This window comes from Rhinatrema bivittatum, chromosome 3, assembly GCF_901001135.1.
Source record: "Rhinatrema bivittatum chromosome 3, aRhiBiv1.1, whole genome shotgun sequence".
NCBI lineage: Eukaryota > Metazoa > Chordata > Amphibia > Gymnophiona > Rhinatrematidae > Rhinatrema > Rhinatrema bivittatum.
Window position 1 is genome coordinate 10,293,160 of NC_042617.1, and position 17,473 is coordinate 10,310,632.

At 50.6% G+C, this 17,473-nt stretch overlaps 1 protein-coding gene across 3 annotated transcripts in view; it reads right to left on the reverse strand.

The window, feature by feature from the left end:
* AARS2 (alanyl-tRNA synthetase 2, mitochondrial) overlaps positions 1–17,473 on the reverse strand; it is a 135,287-nt gene that overhangs the window by 107,192 nt on the left and 10,622 nt on the right. For all 3 annotated transcript variants that reach the window (XM_029592889.1, XM_029592887.1, XM_029592888.1), the window contains exons 3-6: positions 10,868–11,013; positions 10,458–10,649; positions 10,073–10,217; positions 9,309–9,454 (exon numbers count right to left, since the gene is read on the reverse strand). In XM_029592889.1, coding sequence (XP_029448749.1) covers positions 9,309–9,454; positions 10,073–10,217; positions 10,458–10,649; positions 10,868–11,013 — 629 coding nt within the window. The remainder of the gene's footprint in view (positions 1–9,308; positions 9,455–10,072; positions 10,218–10,457; positions 10,650–10,867; positions 11,014–17,473) is intronic.

Below are 17,473 nucleotides of genomic sequence, written 5' to 3' on the forward strand. Positions count from 1 at the left end.
CTTTGATGGCGGAGGTTGCTTTAAAATATCAGCCTCTGCCTCCATGTAAGCTTTGTGCAAGAGCAGCACAGATTGGGATGAAAAAGGATGCTGCCTCTTTAAGGCCCCCTCCATCGGAGCAGAGGAAGGGGGAGAAGGCAGAGGCTCACATGCGTCATCGGGGGGGCAGTACAGGACTTAAACGAGGAGGCGGAGGAAAGTCTCCTCCACCAGAGCCCTGAATATCCTCTGAGGGGGAAATACTCAAGATGGCGCCGTTCCCGCGCTTTGCGGGGACGGAGCCGACTGACAGGGAACATTCAGCCCCCGTTTGGCAACCCCTCGCGGCTGCGGGAGAGATCTGCTGCCTGGCAGAGGCAGCTCAGAAGGGCCCTCGTCCCCCGGCAAGCAACGCGAACACAATCCGTCGCGGGAGAGTCGGGCTGTCGACTCTCCACACGCCGAGCACTGCACTCCCCGCGGCATGGCAGATAGCACCGCGAAAAAATAAACTGCCTGGGTAGGAGTCCACCCCTTCTGGAGGCCCGGGAAGGAAGCAGGCTGTCTCGTTTACTTTTTTTTTTTTTTTTTTTTTTTAAATGAGCAGTGGAATGGAAACGTCCCTGAACACAGAAGAATTAAACATCTCTGACACATAGGGGAGAGGAACCGGCCCACCGGTAAATCTCCCCTACTCACCAGGCTGCCACTGGCTCGCCAGGTAAGTACGCTGAAAGACCACAAGGCTCAGCTATGCCTGCACTGAGAGGAAAACTTTATATTGCAAGTAAATAGGAGAATCCAAACCCCTAGGAATGAAAAAATATATATTTTTTTTTATACTCACTACGCTGATGATCTAGTCATTAGGCCACTGAAAGTATAACACGAAAGTACATTTGAATCAATAAAAATTAATTTAGTAAGACCAGGACCGCAGGTTATTGCTGTCTTCCACCTGCTGGAGTCAGAGAAATACTGAGGGATCGCAGATGGCAGACTAGGTTATCAGGGGGTGCCTTTTCAGTTTGTTCTGACTCCACCTGCTGGAAGGGAGGCATAACCCAGCTGTCTGGACTGATCCGGGTACGTACAGGGAACATTCTTTTTAACAGAATTTCCAGTTTCCAATCCTGGACATCCTTCAGCGTGGCTGAGCCTGCCACCAGAATGGTTGTGTTTTTGGTCACTGTGGACATGGCTGCATCCACCTTAGGAATCTTCCATGATTCCAAGGTTTGTTCCGGCAAGGGATATAGCTTAGCCATAGCTCTGGCTACCTTCAGGCCTACTTCTGGAAACTCCCACTCCACCCTCCACCTTCTTCACCCTCTTGGGTAAAGGAAAGGCCTTAGGTGGTCCCTGTAGGCCCTCCAAGACCGGATTCATTCCCTCATTGTCAGAATCCTCCTGTACAACCTTAATCCCCCAACTCCTCCAACACCTAAGGAATTAGCAGACTCAGTTCCTCCTTATGGAACAACCTGACCACTCTAGGATCATCTCCCTCTGCAATCAGGACATTATCCAAGTCCTACACTGGATCCACCAAAGCGGTCATAGGGTCTTTGTCCAGATCCACCGGACCTCCCTGCAGTTGACTGGGGTCACCCACCTCATCTGACGTGTCCCCCTCATCAGCGGACCGTCCAAGACCAAGAAATCACAGGATCCCTCCTGATCCTACCTGCTTCTCCTCCCTAGGCCTCTTAGCCACTCGGGACTTCCTGGGAAGCAGCTGCTTGGATCCTGTCTCCTTCTTGGCCAAATAGGTCTTATGGAGAAACAAGACAAAATCTGTAGAAAACTCCTCAGAATCAGTAGAAAACTGATCTTGATCTACATTCTCCAGGGCCCCCCTCCCCCTCCCTCCCATTTACAGGGCCTTGATCCACAGGAAACAGCGCGGAAGGAGAGTCCTGAGGCTCCCCTGTAAGAGTCTGGCTCCTAACACGAGGAGCTAAAATGGCCGCTGTCTCTTCAGATCCCCACCCCCACCCCGGCGCCTCTTGAACCAGCCCAGACGCATCCATGGCTCTAATACCCCCAACGAGCCCCATGGAGGTCCCAACAAAACGCGGGACAAAACGCGGTCATGATGAGACGCACTCACTTAGAGCCACAGCAAACTTTCCTGCGCTGAACAGGCGGCGCCATACAACCGCGATCGGGCTGCAAAAACTGTCAGCGGCACTGTCCGATGATGAAGAGGCACCCGGCTCCGTCGGACGACACAAATCTTGTCCCGCTCACCTCTAATTGCCTCCCGGCAGTGAAACAAACCCACAGCTTGATCACTGCCTCTGCCCTGCTCTTTTTAAAAAAAAAAAAAAAAAGCGGAGCTCACAAACCAGCATGAAAACCATCAAGAAGGGGAAATAAAACCAAATACACCCCTGCTTCTAGATGAAGGAGGCTGATCGCTGAGGGTGACCGCGACCCCTAGTTTTCACCTTCTCTGACGACAAGGGTCAAGCTAGAACAGGGAATAACCAACCTCCCCCTCTTGCCCTGCTCCACCCGAGGGATGGCCCAGGAAGGGACCCCGGGGAGCCGTCTTACTGGGAATTTTCCTTCGTCCCTTTCTTTTTTCTTTCCCTCCAGACTGCAGGTTTGCACCTTATCATCTGCTGGAGACAGAGAAATACTGAGGGACTGGTTATGATGCAGTGCCTGAAAAGTTTTTATTCTCTACCTCCATCTGCTGGTTGTCCGGACTGATCTGGGGTATGAACAGGAATCCCCTGTGCCTGGAGATGCACAGCCAAATCATCTCACATGCTCTTGTCTCTTATCTCATTTAGGGCCTGATTTTAAAAAGCATTTACACATGTACATGGCTTTTGAAAACTGCTATGATAATATTGGAGAAATTACTAACCTGATAATGTAGTTTTCCTTAGTGTAGACAGATGGACTCAGGACCAATGGGTATAGTGTACTCCTGTTAGCAGTTGGAGATGGATCAGATTTCAATCTGACGTCAGCCCTAGTACATATACCCCTGCAGGAAGTGCAGCTCTTCAGTATTCTCCTCGAAAAGCATTGTGGATATATGTGTGACTGACTGATTAACTTGGATAACTTCATAACTTGGTTAAGCTTTATAACGTGATTAACTTGATCTGGTTGAATTGACTATAGCTGGAGACCACCAGTGTACTCAACCGGAAAGCATCGACACCTGGTAGGGTGGGTGTCCTAAGTAAATGAAAACATGGCTTACCGTTGAATCATTCGAATTCCATGCATAACGGCAGCCGTGGGCGGGAAGCTGAGTCCATCTGTCTACACTAAGGAAAACAAAATTATCAGGTAAGTAATTTCTCCATTTCCTAGCGTGTAGCGGATGGACTCAGGACCAATGGGATGTATAAAATACTATTCCCGAATCGGGTGGGAGGCTGCCCGTGACCCACTTAGTACTGCCCTTGCAAATGCAGTGTCCTCCCGAGCCTGAACATCCAGGAGGTAGAATCTTGAAAAGGTGTGGATGGAGGACCATGTCGCCGCCCTGCAAATCTCGGCAGGTGATAGTATTCTGGTTTCTGCCCAGGATATTGCCTGGGCTCTGGTAGAATGAACCTTGACCTGTAGAGTCGGTGGCTTGCCTGCTTCTACGTAGGCCGCCTTGATAATTTCCTTGCAGGCTATGGTTGCCCACAAGGCCACTTCCCCTTGTCTCTTCCCGCTGTGAAGGACGAAAAGGTGGTCCGATTTTCGTACAGGTTCCGACATTTCCAGATATATGAATAGGAGTCTGCCGATGTTGAGGTGGCGTAGACTCCGAGCTTCTTCCGAATTCTTCAAGTCATCCGGCGATGGTAGTGAGATCGTTTCGTTAAGGTGGAAGTGTGACACTACTTTGGGAAGGAACAAAGGGACCGTACGTAGCTGGATGGATCCCGGGGTGAGCCTGAGGAATGGTTCACGGCAGGACAGTGCTTGTAGTTCTGAAATGCGGCGGGCTGAACAAACCACCAGCAGAAATGCTGTCTTTAACGTTAACAGGCGGAGGGACAGACCTCGGAGGGGCCTGAAGGAGGTTCCTACTAGGAAATCCAGGACCAGGTTGAGATTCCAAAGAGGTACCAGCCTCTTTAGTGGTGGGCGTATGTGTTTGACTCCTTTCAGGAAGCGTGACAAGTCCGGGTGAGAGGCTATGCTGTCGCCCTCGCTCTTGGGGCCGTAGCATGACAATGCGGCCACCTGTACCTTGATGAAAATTGAGGGACAGCCCCTTCTGTAGCCCATTCTGTAAGAATTCCAGGATCACGTGAATTTTAATTGAGCATGGCTTGATGTCGTGGTCTTTGCACCAGGCTTCGAATATTCTCCAAATCCTTATATATGTTAGAGATGTGGAGAACTTGTATGCCCGGAGTAGGGTGTCAATTACAGCCCCCGAGTATCCGCTCTTCCTCAGGCGAGCCCTCTCAATGGCCAGACTGTAAGAGAGAACCGAGCTGAATCCTCGTGGAGGATCAGCCCTTGTTGGAGCAGGTCTCTGTGTGGAGGCATTGGCAGGGGGTCCCTGTCAGTAGTCTTCGCATGTCTGAGTACCACGGTCTTCTTGGCCAGTGCGGGGCCACCAGAAGTACTGGTCCTCGTAAATAATAAAAAAAAAAAAGAAGTACTGGTCCCCTGTGTTGTTCTATCTTGTGAATGATTGCTCCCAATAGGGGCCACGGCGGGAAGGTGTATAACAGAGTTTCCTGTGGCCAGGTCTGTACCAGGGTATCGATTCCCTGGGACTGAGGTTCCCACCTGCGGCTGAAGAAACTGGGTACTTGGGCGTTGGACCGGTTTGCCAGAAGGTCCATGGTTGGTGTTCCCCAACAGTTCACTATCAGTTGAACGCTGCGGTTGACAGCTTCCATTCCCCTGGGTCTAGACTTTCTCTGCTGAGGTAATCCGCCGTGATGTTGTCTTTCCCGGCGATGTGGACGGCCAAGATCTCCTGGAGATTCACTTCCGCCCGTCTATTTCCAGAGACACCTGTTAGCTTCTGGTTCCTCCCTGATGGTTGATGTAGGCCACTGTTGTGGCGTTGTCCGACATTACTCTGACCGCCTTGTCTCGGAGTCTGTGACCGAACCGTAGGCAGGCTAGTCTGACTGCCCGAGCTTCTAGGCGATTGATGTTCCATCCCGACTCTTCTGTGTTTCACTGCCCTTGGGCGGTTAGCTCTTCGCAGTGTGCTCCCCATCCTCATAGGCTGGCATCTGTGGTGAGCAGGATCCAGGTCGGTGAGGATAGTCTTGTTCCCTGGCTTAGGTGGCCATCTTGTAGCCACCATTATAGTTGGGTCTGAACTCTGCCCGGGAGCTGTAGACGTACGGTGTAGTTCTGGGATAGTGGATTCCATTGCAATAGAAGTGAGTGCTCTAGGGGTCTCATGTGAGCTCGTGCCCATGGCACTACTTCCAGTGTGGATGCCATGAGACCGAGGACTTGTAGGTAATCCCATGCTGTGGGGCGAGGTTCGCTCAGCAGGGTTTACAACTGGTTCATCAGTTTTGATCTCCTTGTCGGTGTCAGGATCTCCTTGTCGGTGTCAGGATGACCTTGTCGTGTCGAATCGGACTCCTAAGTATTCTAGAGACTGTGAGGGCTGCAGACAGCTTTTGTTTGTGTTGACCACCCATCCGAGGCTCTCCAGTAGAGTTTTGACTCTGTTGGTTGCCTGGTGATTTCCTCTGGGGATTTCGCCCTGATCAGCCAATCGTCTAGGTAAGGGTGCACAAGGATTCCTTCCTTCCTCAGTGTTAGCACCACCACCACTATGATCTTGGTGAACGTCCGGGGTGCTGTGGCTAACCCAAAGGGTAGTGCCCGGAACTGGTAGTGACGGTCCAGGATTTTAAAACGTAGGAAGCGCTGATGTTCTTGATGGATCGAAATGTGTAGGTAGGCTTCCGACAGATCTAGGGATGTGAGAAACTCTCCCGGTTGTATCGCCCTTATTACGGAGCGTAGGGTTTCCATGCAGAAGCGGGGGATCTTCAGGTGACGGTTGACCGACCTGTGGTCAAGGATGGGTCTGAACGTTCCCTCTTTCTTGGGGATGATAAAATAAATGGAATAATGTCCAGTATTTATTTGTTGTGGAGGCACTGGGGTTATGGCCTCTAGGGCTAGTAATCTGGTTAGTGTAGCTTCCACTTCCACCCTCTTGGAGGGGTCGTGGCAGGGGGATTCCACGAACTTGTCCGGAGGGGTTCGGAGGAAATCCAGGTAGTACCCCTCTCGAATGATGGTTAGGACCCACTTGTCCGAAGTTATCTCGACCCATCTTTGATAGAATAGGGCAAGTATGCCCCCTATGGCTTCTTCCTTTGGACGGGTCAGCTGATTCTCATTGTGGGGTGCGGCTGGGGCCTGGTCCCGAGCTGGTTCCCCTTTTGTTGTGCTTGTTCCGAAAGGACTGGTTCCTGCCTGTAGGCGAGGCGCTTGATACGTGTTTCTGTATGGGTTGAACCTCTGCCCCTAGAAGATCGGGGGAAGGGTCGCTGGTTTCTCTTATTCTTGTCCTCTGGTAGCCGCAGCAGCGGGGACTCGCCAGATTTGTTAGCCAGTTTCTCTAGTTCGCTTCCGAACAGGAGGGATCCCTTGAAGGGCATTCTTGTGAGTCTCGTTTTGGAAAACGCGTCGGCCAACCAGCTTCGGAGCCAGAGTTGCCTCCTGGCTGCCACGGCTGATGACACTCCTCTAGTGTTGCTCCTTGTCTGTGATAAGCAGGCACAGGTCACCACGGCGCAGCAGGCCGCTATCTGTAGGGACATAGCGGTGACGTCAAAGGACTGTTTGAGGATGGATTCCAAACGTCTATCTTGAGCATCTTTGAGCGCTGCACCTCCCTCCACTGGGATAATAGTGCGCTTCGAGATCGCGCAGACTATGGCATCCACTTTTGGGCATGTCAGGTCTTTGGCCGCTGGGTCCAGAGGGTACATGGCTGCCAGAGCCCGTCCCCCTTTGAATGTAGACTCTGGGGCAATCCATTCCAGATCAATTAGCTGTTGGACGGCTTGTAACAGAGGGAAATGACGGGAGGTCTGACGGAGTCCCTCTAGCAGGGGATTCGTCTTAGGTTCCCCCGAGGCACTTGCGCCCGGGATAGCAAGCTCCTTCAGGCTGTAGGTGACCAGGTCTGGAAACTCGTCCTTGGTGAAGAAGCGCCTCATAGTCCGGTGAGGCTCTGTTCCCGGAGGGAGTTCCTCCTCCTCCAGGGGCTCTGATTCCTCCTCCGAGTTGTCCGTGTCCCCGTAGGTGGGACTTCTGGGCAGTGGATTCACATCTCTGGGCCTAGAGGGGCCCGGGGCATAAGGGTCCTCTGGTGGAGGCTGTGGCCGTATTATCGGAGGCTCCGCCTGCATGTGAACGAAGGTGTGCAGGCCTTTGAAGAATTCCACCCAGGAGATAGACGCTGTGTCTAAGCTAGGAGGCGCTGTGTCCCTGGGGGGTCCCGTTTGAGGGGGTGTCCCGCTGGGGTTCGCTAGGTCCGGGGTACTTATTGAGGAGCTAGAACCCGGTCCTGGCTAGGGCTGGCCCTAGGCTGGATCCCCATGGGCCTCCTCGCACTGGATACACAGGGCGTTGGCCTCTTCATATTGAGCGGCTCTGATGTGGCATGCTGGGCAGAGGCCCTGAGCTCCTTTTCCGGTGGTGCCATGGATATAGGCGCATAAAATCTGTTATGCGCTCCAGTGTGTCGAAGATGTGCACGTAGATTGGGTGTGCGCTCAGGATAAATTGCAGTTATGTGCCCGGCACAGTAAGCGCGTGTTACGCGCGTATCTTGTGCGCACGGTACTTGAGCGTACGACGTTGTGCACACGGATCGAAGCGGCGAGCAGATCAAAATGGTGCTGGCGACCACGCGGACAATGTGGCGACCACCACAGGGGTCTCCACGTGGGAGGACCGTTGGATCTTCCGGGCGGTCTCCGGCTGTGGGGGGAGAGGGCAATACCTTCACTGCCGCGCTTCAGTTTGCACCCGCTGCCTCTCAGCCACACCTGAAATCAGGGGCTAAGTCCCCGCCGAGGGTCGGCCACCGGACCGAGGCTTACCTCCGAGGGATCACGGAAATCACCTCGGGAATTCTCAACTGGAGGTATCACCGCAGGAGAGTGAGGCTCGTCTGTAGAGGTAAGATTTCTTCTTATTTTGGGTTTTCTCCGGTGAATTTACTCTAACACTGTGAGAGCGTGCAAGTAGTCCCTAACTGCTATGGAGACAGAAAATACTGAAGAGCTGCACTTCCTGCAGGGGTATATGTACTAGGGCTGACGTCAGATTGAAATCTGATCCGTCTCCAACTGCTATCAGGAGTACACTATACCCATTGGTCCTGAGTCCATCTGCTAAACGTTAGGAAAATGGAAATTCAGCTTCGCCCCTCTCCCTGTATTCACTCTATAGCAGCAGATATGAAAATTCAGCTCCGCCCCTCTCCCTGTATTCACTCTATAGCAGCAGATATGGAAATTCAGCTCCGCCCCTCTCCCTGTATTCACTCTATAGCAGCAGATATGGAAATTCACTCTATAGTAGCAGATATGGAAATTCAGCTCCGCCCCTCTCCCTGTATTCACTCTATAGTAGCAGATATGGAAATTCAGCTCCGCCCCCTCCCTGTATTCACTCTATAGCAGCAGATATGGAAATTCAGCTCCTCCCCTCTCCCTGTATTCACTCTATAGTAGCAGATATGGAAATTCAGCTCCGCCCCTCTCCCTGCATTCACTCTATAGCAGCAGATATGGAAATTCAGCTCCGCCCCTCTCTCTGACTGTACTCTCTAGCTCTGCTCCTCTCTCTGAATCCCGGCTCTATTAACAAACAGTGCACCCAAGCTCAGTCTGCACTCATCTTACTTAAGCACTTCCTACACTTCACAGTATTTCGCTATCCTTGGCCGGGCTTTTACTACTAGTGTACCATAAGAGACAATGCTTACAGCACTTATTATGCTGATAACTGAGCAGACAAAAAGGAAATAATTCTCCCATGTCAAAGAATCAGGGGTCTGGCATTTATCTTCATCACTACTGCTATCTTGCCAGGCATGAACAGTATTAAATCAACCCAGTGCTCACTTTCTAGAACCCCCTTCCCAGTGCATTCTGCTTCATAACAGGAAAAATCCAAGACTGCAAATGGCATAGCATTGCTAAAAGCTAGATCAGCCTGCCCAGGGTATCCTGGGTCAAGTGCAATGCAAAATCTTAATTCGTCTGTGCTCCTATTTGGATCAATCAAAATGCAGGATTAGCTTTACTTTCATTCTTCTCTGTTCTGACAGGTCCAGACCGCATACTCACTCCGCTCCAGACATGCCTGGGTACACACCATCAGCAATACAGATGGCCAGGGTGCGCACGTGATCTGCCACAACCCGATAAGCCATGTCCAGGTGTCCTGCGTCTGCCTTCCCCAGCAGCCCTTGGTAGGGTGGGGCTCGGGAGCCCTGTCACAGAGGAAGAATAAGGAGAAAAGGCATCAAAACAGGGGAGCATGATCACTCATGTCTATGACGTTACTAGATGTACGTAGCACTGCACAGATACACGTGGGCGATCGCTCCACGATAGCTGAGCTGGGAATGGAGCCTGGCACAGCAGGTTTGTGAGCCCCAGTTTCTTCTCCCCTGCAAAACACACAACGCAGCATGCAGGCAGGGCATACTGAAAATTCAGTACACCGGTTGTCTTTCTTCAGGTCTTTACCGAGGGAGGATTAAAACTGCACACACACACACACACACACACACACACCCCACAACTATCTCCAGCTAAGGTATGGGGCTTCTAGTGCTAGGTTTCTCAGAAAAGTAGGACTCAGGAAAGAATATAATGAAGTCGCAGTACTGTGTACATCTACAGGACTGGCCCAGCCTGTCAGCTTGAAATGGGAGCCTGCTGACAACCTTAGTCCTGCCCCACACGTGGGGCTCAGCACAGCTCACACACACTAAACCATATCAGGGCTGGAGAGCAGGGAGGAATGGAAGCAAGGGACACCACGCAGGCCTCACTGCCAAAGGCTATACTGGGTTTGGTTTCGGTGTCCCCGAGTCAGTGCCTACCTGCTGGATAGCAGCTAGAATCGGGCTGAAGAGGTCTGTGTCGTAGTTGGACTGTTTTCCTTCCAGGACGGTCAGCAGTCTCTCCAGGCCCATGCCCGTGTCCACATGATGCTGGGGGAGAGGGCGCAGGCACCCGTCTCCTTCTCTGCTTCCACATGTTGCAGGGAGAGAAGAGAAGGTCAGCCTGAAGGGAGAGGTGCACCTTTCCACTCTCAGAGGGCACATCTCGCAGTACAGGCCTCAGAGATACATTCGCTGCCGTCTCAAGGACGCCTCACAGGTCAACGCAACCAGCTCTTACACTGCAAGAAGACAAGACTCCAGATCCAGCCCCCCATTACACAGCGTGAAAGCCAGGGTCCCGATCCTCTCATTCCACATTCACCTGTTGTACTGCATGAAGACAAGATTCCAAATCTCTACCACATCTGGGCTGTCCTGGTTTACCAGCGCAGCTGCATTCCTTCCGCCCACGTGATCATAGTGAATCTCTGTGCAAGGGCCACAGGGGCCTGTCTCCCCCATCTCCCAGAAGTTCTCTCTCACTCCAAATGGCAGCAGATGACCAGAAGGGACCCTGGAAGAGAAAACAGTGCACTGGTTACCTCCTCTGACCCTTATGTGAGCTCTTTGGTCAGCTGGGTTTCTTCCCTTCCCCCACCCCATATGGTCTGTAAAACAGCTGGGCCTGAGTCAGTGCCCCAGGATGTTAAGATGAACATCACTGCTGCTCCTTGTCAATAAATTATTAGTCTTTATATTCACAATTCTGTCCAGTCACTCCTTCAAACTTACCCCAGACTGAGCCATATCTCTCTGCTTTCTTCATCTGTTCCCAGTCCCAGCGCTGGATCACCACCAAAATATGTCACGTAAAGACGGTCTCTGGGGATCCCATACACCTGGGTGAGAAGTTCCCATGCCATGCTGCAGGCTTCCTCCTGGGGAGGAGAGCAGAGAAAGGACATCACAGCCATCAATCCACACCCAGCATCAGAAACGAGCTTCTGGATAAACATACACTCCTCCAGCCCCCCTTAAACGCTCTCTGGGAGGAGAAAGAAAGCAGGCAGGCAGGAAGCAGTAACCCCTTCAACATTATATATTATCACAGAGAGCCCATCCTTACAGTCACACCTGACGAGGCAGAGAGCATCTTACATGCAAATACAAAAACACTTGGCCAGTTTCCACCCTCCAGTAAATTCTGCCATTAAGCACACTGCATAGCATCGCTTACCCGATTCTTTTATATATGACAGTGAAGTCTGGGGTCTATCATTAACCCAAAACTGAACAAAATGCGATAGAGCCGCAAGAGAAACCCTGCACCACCAATTCTGCAGACACTCCCGCATCGATATTCACTAAGCCAGCCCACTAGCCGAATATTTAGCAGGACAAGTCTCCCAATGAATATATTCAGCTATCCAGGTAACTCTGCTGCTGGCCAGCTCACTGAATATTGATTTTAAAAAAGCAAAACAAAATAAACCTAGCAGCACCAAGAACCCCCTCCCAATCCTTAAATGATAAACGTCATGGTGAGCTGAAGAGCCCCCTCTCAAGCCCCAAAAGATAAAAGCTATAGCATTTCCCACCCCCACCGGCTAACCCCAGAATGGGCCTGCATAAGGCAGCTTGAAGAGGAGAGATTTTGCCTGAACAGTAAGGGTCGGGCCAGCTCTCAGCTGCACCAGCATTTAACAAGACATGTATTTATTTTATTTATTTAAAAATGTTTATATACCGCTTTTACAATATAAAATTAATCAAAACGATTTACATACAGAACATACATAACAGTAACAAATTCTCAAACAATGTGGTATGAAAACTAATTTAACAAACAAAAACATAAGAAAAATAAAAAAGTTCTAAAAAATAAACATCTAATTTAATCTAATTATTCAAGTACCAAACCGCATAAAAAGTCGCTTGTCGGGGGGGATGGAAAATTACTTCTTACCTGTTCATTTTCGTTCCTGTAGTACCACAGATCAGTCCAAACCATGGGTTGAGCCTCCTGTCCAGCAGATGGAGACAGACTAAAACTGAAAGGGTATCCTATATCAGGACAGAGCCTACCCTGCAGCCCTTCAGTATAACCATTGTCAAAGCAGACAGAATAAAGATAAACAGAAAAGAATCAAGCAAGTAACAAGAGAACTCTAGCAAACAACAAGAGAACTCGAAAACATGGACACGTGCAAACATTAGATGGACTCTGTAGATAATCGCTCTTGCAGAAAAGTCCGTGGTCATCAAAAAGATGCTTCCGGTGCCTCTAATTATAATCAATCTGAATCCTGCAAAAAGGAGGAAGGAAGCTTCGAGCGGCCAGAAGGAAGAACAGGGAAGGACGTCTGGACTGATCCGTGGTACTACAGGAACTAAAATTAACAGGTAAGAACTAATTTTCCTTTCCCTGTACTTATCAGAATCAGTCCAGACCATGGGATGCACCAGAGCTTCCCTAAACAGGGTGGGAACGCGATAGTCCCGCTCAAAGCACCTGCTGACCAAAGGAACCAAAAATTGGCGCCTGAACATCAAGGCGGTAATGCCGAGCAAAAGTATGCAGATATTTCCACGTAGCTGCCCTGCATATCTCCTGCGGAGAGACTGATTGACTCTTCGCCCAAGAAGTAGCTTGAGAACGCAAGGAATGAGCCCTCAGACCCTCTGAGACCGCTCGGCCCTGACAGATATAGGCTGACGTGATGGCCTCCTTCAACCAGCGAGTGATCGTAGTCTTAGAGGCCTGTTTGCCCCGGTTGGGCCCACTCCACCAGACAAATAGATGATCCAAGACCCGAAAATCATTGGTGACCTGAAGATAACCCATGAGGGCGCGTCTGACATCCAGCCGGTGTAGATTATCCCCAGCCGTACCGGCGATCTCCGCAGGAGAGAACGCAGGAAGCTCCACCGACTGATTGACATGAAAGGACGAAACAACCTTCGGCAAGAAAGACGGAACAGTCTTACGGGAGACTCCTGAGTCCGAGAAACGCAGGAAGGGCTCCCGGCACGACAGCGCTTGGATCTCCGACACCCATCTGGCGGAGCAAATAAAGACTAAAAACACCGCCTTAAGTGTTAAAACCTTGAGAGTAGAGCGGCGGAGGAGCTCGAAGGGAGCTAGGCAGAGAGCCCGGAGGACCAAATTAAGGCTCCACGAAGGGCAAGTGGAACGTAGCGGTGGCCTCAAATGTTTAACACCCTTGAGAAAACGGACAATATCGGGATGAGACACAACCGCATAACCGTCCAGATTACCCAAAAGGGAGCCAAGGGCAGAAACCTGTACCCGGAGCAAACCGAAGGAGAGACCCTTGGTAAGACCACGCTGGAGGAAGGAAAGCACCAGTGAAACCAGGGCCAAATGAGCCGAGACACCCGATTCCGCACAGACAAGTTCGAAAACCTTCCAAACCCGGACATAGGCAAGGGAAGTAGAAGTCTTGCGGGCCCGCAGAATAGTGGAAATGACGTCCTCCCTATATCCCTTCTTTCTCAGTCTCCGCTATTCAAAAGCCAGGCCACTAGACAAAAGCGATCCGCCTGATCGAAAAATACTGGACCCTGCCGTAGAAGGCACTGAAGATGACCGAGACGAAGAAGGCCGTCCCGGGACAGGTTTACGAGGTCTGCGAACCACGGTCTGCGGGGCCACTCAGGAGCTTCGAGAATGACCGGACCCCTGTGGAGTTCTATCCGTCTGAGTACTTTGCCCACCAGGGGCCAAGGAGGAACCACGTACAGAAGGACGTCGCGTGGCCAGGGAAGGACTAGCGCATCTACTCCTTCCGAACAGTGCTCCCCTCCAGCGGCTGAAGAACCTGGGAGCTTTGGCATTGTCCAAGGTTGCCATCAGGTCCAGGTGAAGAGGACCCTACCAGTTGACAATCAGCTCCATTGCTTCATCAGACAACTCCCACTCGCCGGGATCGAGCCACTGGGGACTCAAAAAATCTGCTTGAACATTCTCCTTGCCCACAATGTGAGACGCTGCTAAGCACTGCAGATGGCGCTCCGCCCACACGAAGAGCTGGCTGGCCTCGAGGGCCACCAGGCAACTCCTGGTGCCCCCCTGGCGATTGATGTACGCCACCGTGGTAGAGTTGTCTGAGAGTACCCGAACTGCTCTGCGGCGATGCAAGGGGAGAAACGCTTGAAGAGCCAGACGAACCACTTGAGCCTCTAGGTGATTGATGTGCCAGCGGGATTGGGCAGGGGACCAGTACCCCTACTTGGCCTGTGTCTGGCAGACTGCCTCCCAACCGAAGAGGCTGGCATTCGCCGTGACTACAATCCATTGCAGAGTCTGAAAGGATATCCTGCTCAGAAGGTGCGTGAGTGATAGCCACCAATGTATGTCGCTGATGGTAGAGTGGGAGAGAGGAAGCTGCGTCTGAAACTGTTCCAACACCGGTTTCCAGTGGGATAGCAAAGCTTTCTGTAAAGGACGCATATGCGCAAAAGCCCAGGGAACCAAGTCGATCGTAGAAGCCATGGTTCCCAGGACCTGTAGGTAGTCTCACGCCATGGGGAGAGGCATGGAAAGGAAGTTTCGGACTTGATCCATCAGTTTGAACGCTCAAGAGTCCGACGGGAACACCTTGCCGAGCATCGAACCGAGCCCCTAGGAATTCCAGGACCTGGGAAGGTCGGAGATTGCTCTTGGAAAAATTGACTATCCATCCCAGGGACGAGAAAAGAGCAAGGACACGGTCCACTGCCAACTTGCATAAGGTCTCTGACTTGACTCGCACTAGCCAAATCGTCCAGGTAAGGGTGGACTAGGACACCGACCTGCCAGAGGGTGGCTGCCATCACCACATGACCTTGGTGAATGTGCGTGGTGGCGTGGCCAGACCGAAGGGGAGAGCCCGGAACTGAAAATGTTGTCCCAAGATGTGGAAACGGAGATACCTCTGATGTTCGGCATGGATCGGAATGTGCAGGTAGGCCTCCGTCAAGTCGAGAGAGGCCAGAAATTTTCCGGGATGAACAGCCACTATTGACTGCCCTCAGGGTTTCCATCCGTAAATGGGGCACTTTGAGGGCTCGGTTGACTCTCTTGAGGTCCAAGATGGGGCAGAAGGAGTTGTCCTTTTTTGGAACCACGAAGTAAATAGAATACTGGCCGGCGCCCTGTTCCTCCATGGGAACAGGGATTATAGCCCCCAGCCCCTAGAGTCTGGCGAGAGTCTGGCTCGAAGGTCAAGATGATAGTGCTTCAAAGAAGTATGCAAGGAAGACTAGGTCACCGCACTGCAAATCTCCATATTAAGCTCTGCCCCCGAAACTGCCGGCACTCTAGTAAGTTATGCCCTCAATTTCTTGGGAAGTGGCAATCTCTTGGATATGGAAAGCCACCTCTATCACTCCCTTAGCCATTCGAGTGACCAAAGCCACGCTGCTCTTCCCAGAACCACTAAACAGAACAAAGTGAAGCTCAAAGGTTCTGAAACTTAGCTACCTATAAATATCATACAAAAACTCTCCTAACATTTATATAAATTAAATAAATAAGTGATGCAGTTAAGCATATTCTTCTCTTCCTGACTCCCTTTGAAAGTAAGAGGCATAACATACAGTTAAGATGAAAAGGGTGAAATCACCTTAGGGAGGAACGAAACAACCATGCCAATTTTCACTACCTTGCCTGAAAAACCCAAAAAAGGGCTACCTACACTCCAAACCTGCAGCTCTAAAATGTGTCTGGTGAAATAGACACGGCTTTAAGAGTCACCTCTCTGAGACTCAAATACAATGAGCAACCAGGTATGTTAATACTAAATTCAGATTCCAGGTAGATTCCGGACTTCACTCCCTGAAGGAAAGGAGAAACATCTAGATGAGAAGATAGAGGCAGGCAAAGCTGCTACCTGCACCTTTAGGGAGTTAAGAGCCAACCCTTCTCCAATCCATCATACAGAAACTCTAACACAGCCGGCACCGAGATCTTCCTAACTGAGCATCAAACCAACAACAATTCAAATATGTTACCTACCCTTCCATAGTTCAGAGCGGGGTACATTAAAACTCAAGATAAAATGTAAAATACAAAAAAGTCAAAGTCAGAGATCAAACAAACGAGGAACATATGCCCTGAGATGCGAAAACTTTCTTGTACCACAAAAAGGTATTTATAACCTTCTAATATCCCTTCTCTGTCAGACAAGCCCTCTCAAGGGTCAAGCCATAAGAGAAATCCAAGATGGATCCTCATGAACCACTGGCACCTAAACAGATTCCTGGTCCCAAGTCAACAACAACATATCCCAACCAGTATCCTCACTGGATCTACAAACCAGGGGCACCTTGGCCAGTCAGGGGCTACCAATAACACTAGCCCCAATGCTTGGGAATCTTCTAAAAGACCGCACATCCACGCCTAATGAAGACCCTGAACCAGCCAGTCTTGAATCAAGGCATCCAAACCAAATGATCCTTTCTTCAGCTAAAAATTCTTTGCACCAATGCATTGCTGCTGACCACCATCAAGTCCACCCCTGGTTCTCCCCATTTGAGCATAACCTGGGAGAGGGCCTCCTGGGACAGACTCCTGTTGTGACCGAGGAAGCCCTGCTTGTATGTTCTCTACTGATATTTGAACAGCAGAGAACCCTTTTACATATTTCGCTATCTAGTCTAACAGAAAATCGCCTCTTCCGCCACATGCCAACACCTGACCCTCCCCGGGAAAACACGTCACTGACGTAGTATTGGCCAAGAAGATCCTGACTGCCTGACCCTGAAGAATGGGAGCAAACAGAAGGTGTGCCTTCCTCATCACTCTGATTGCCAAACAACTGATTGATCACTTAGTTTCTTTCAGATTCCAAGTGCTTTGTGCCACCTCACAGTGAACGCCCCAGAAACTCACACTGAGGTCATCTTTATCCAAATGGGAGACTCAAAATTTGAGAGCCACTCCCATGTTCTTTCGTAACAGTCACCAAGCAAACTTTTCCATGGCTTACATCATCAGAGGGAGCCTTATGGAACGCACCTGGGTCTGAAAAGACCACTTTCAAAGTAAGGCCGTCTGCAAGGATTTAATGTGAGACTTTGCCTATAGAACTTAATCCAAAGCAGCCACCATGGAACCAAATACCTTAAAGCTAAAGCCACACCATGGATCTCTGAATCCTCAAACCATGCACCTGGTTCTGCAATTTCTAGATCCTTATGTCAGCTTTCCTTGGTGTCTATCTGAGTCCCAAGATTCTCCAGGGACTGAGAGAATAATAAGTTGCTCTTGTCGAAATGGAAAACCCAGCCCAGGGCCTGCAGTAACTACATCACTGATTCTCTTTCCTAGGCTGACTTTGCTCAGATCAACCAATGATCCAGACATGAATGCTCAAGGTGACTTACAGCATTATT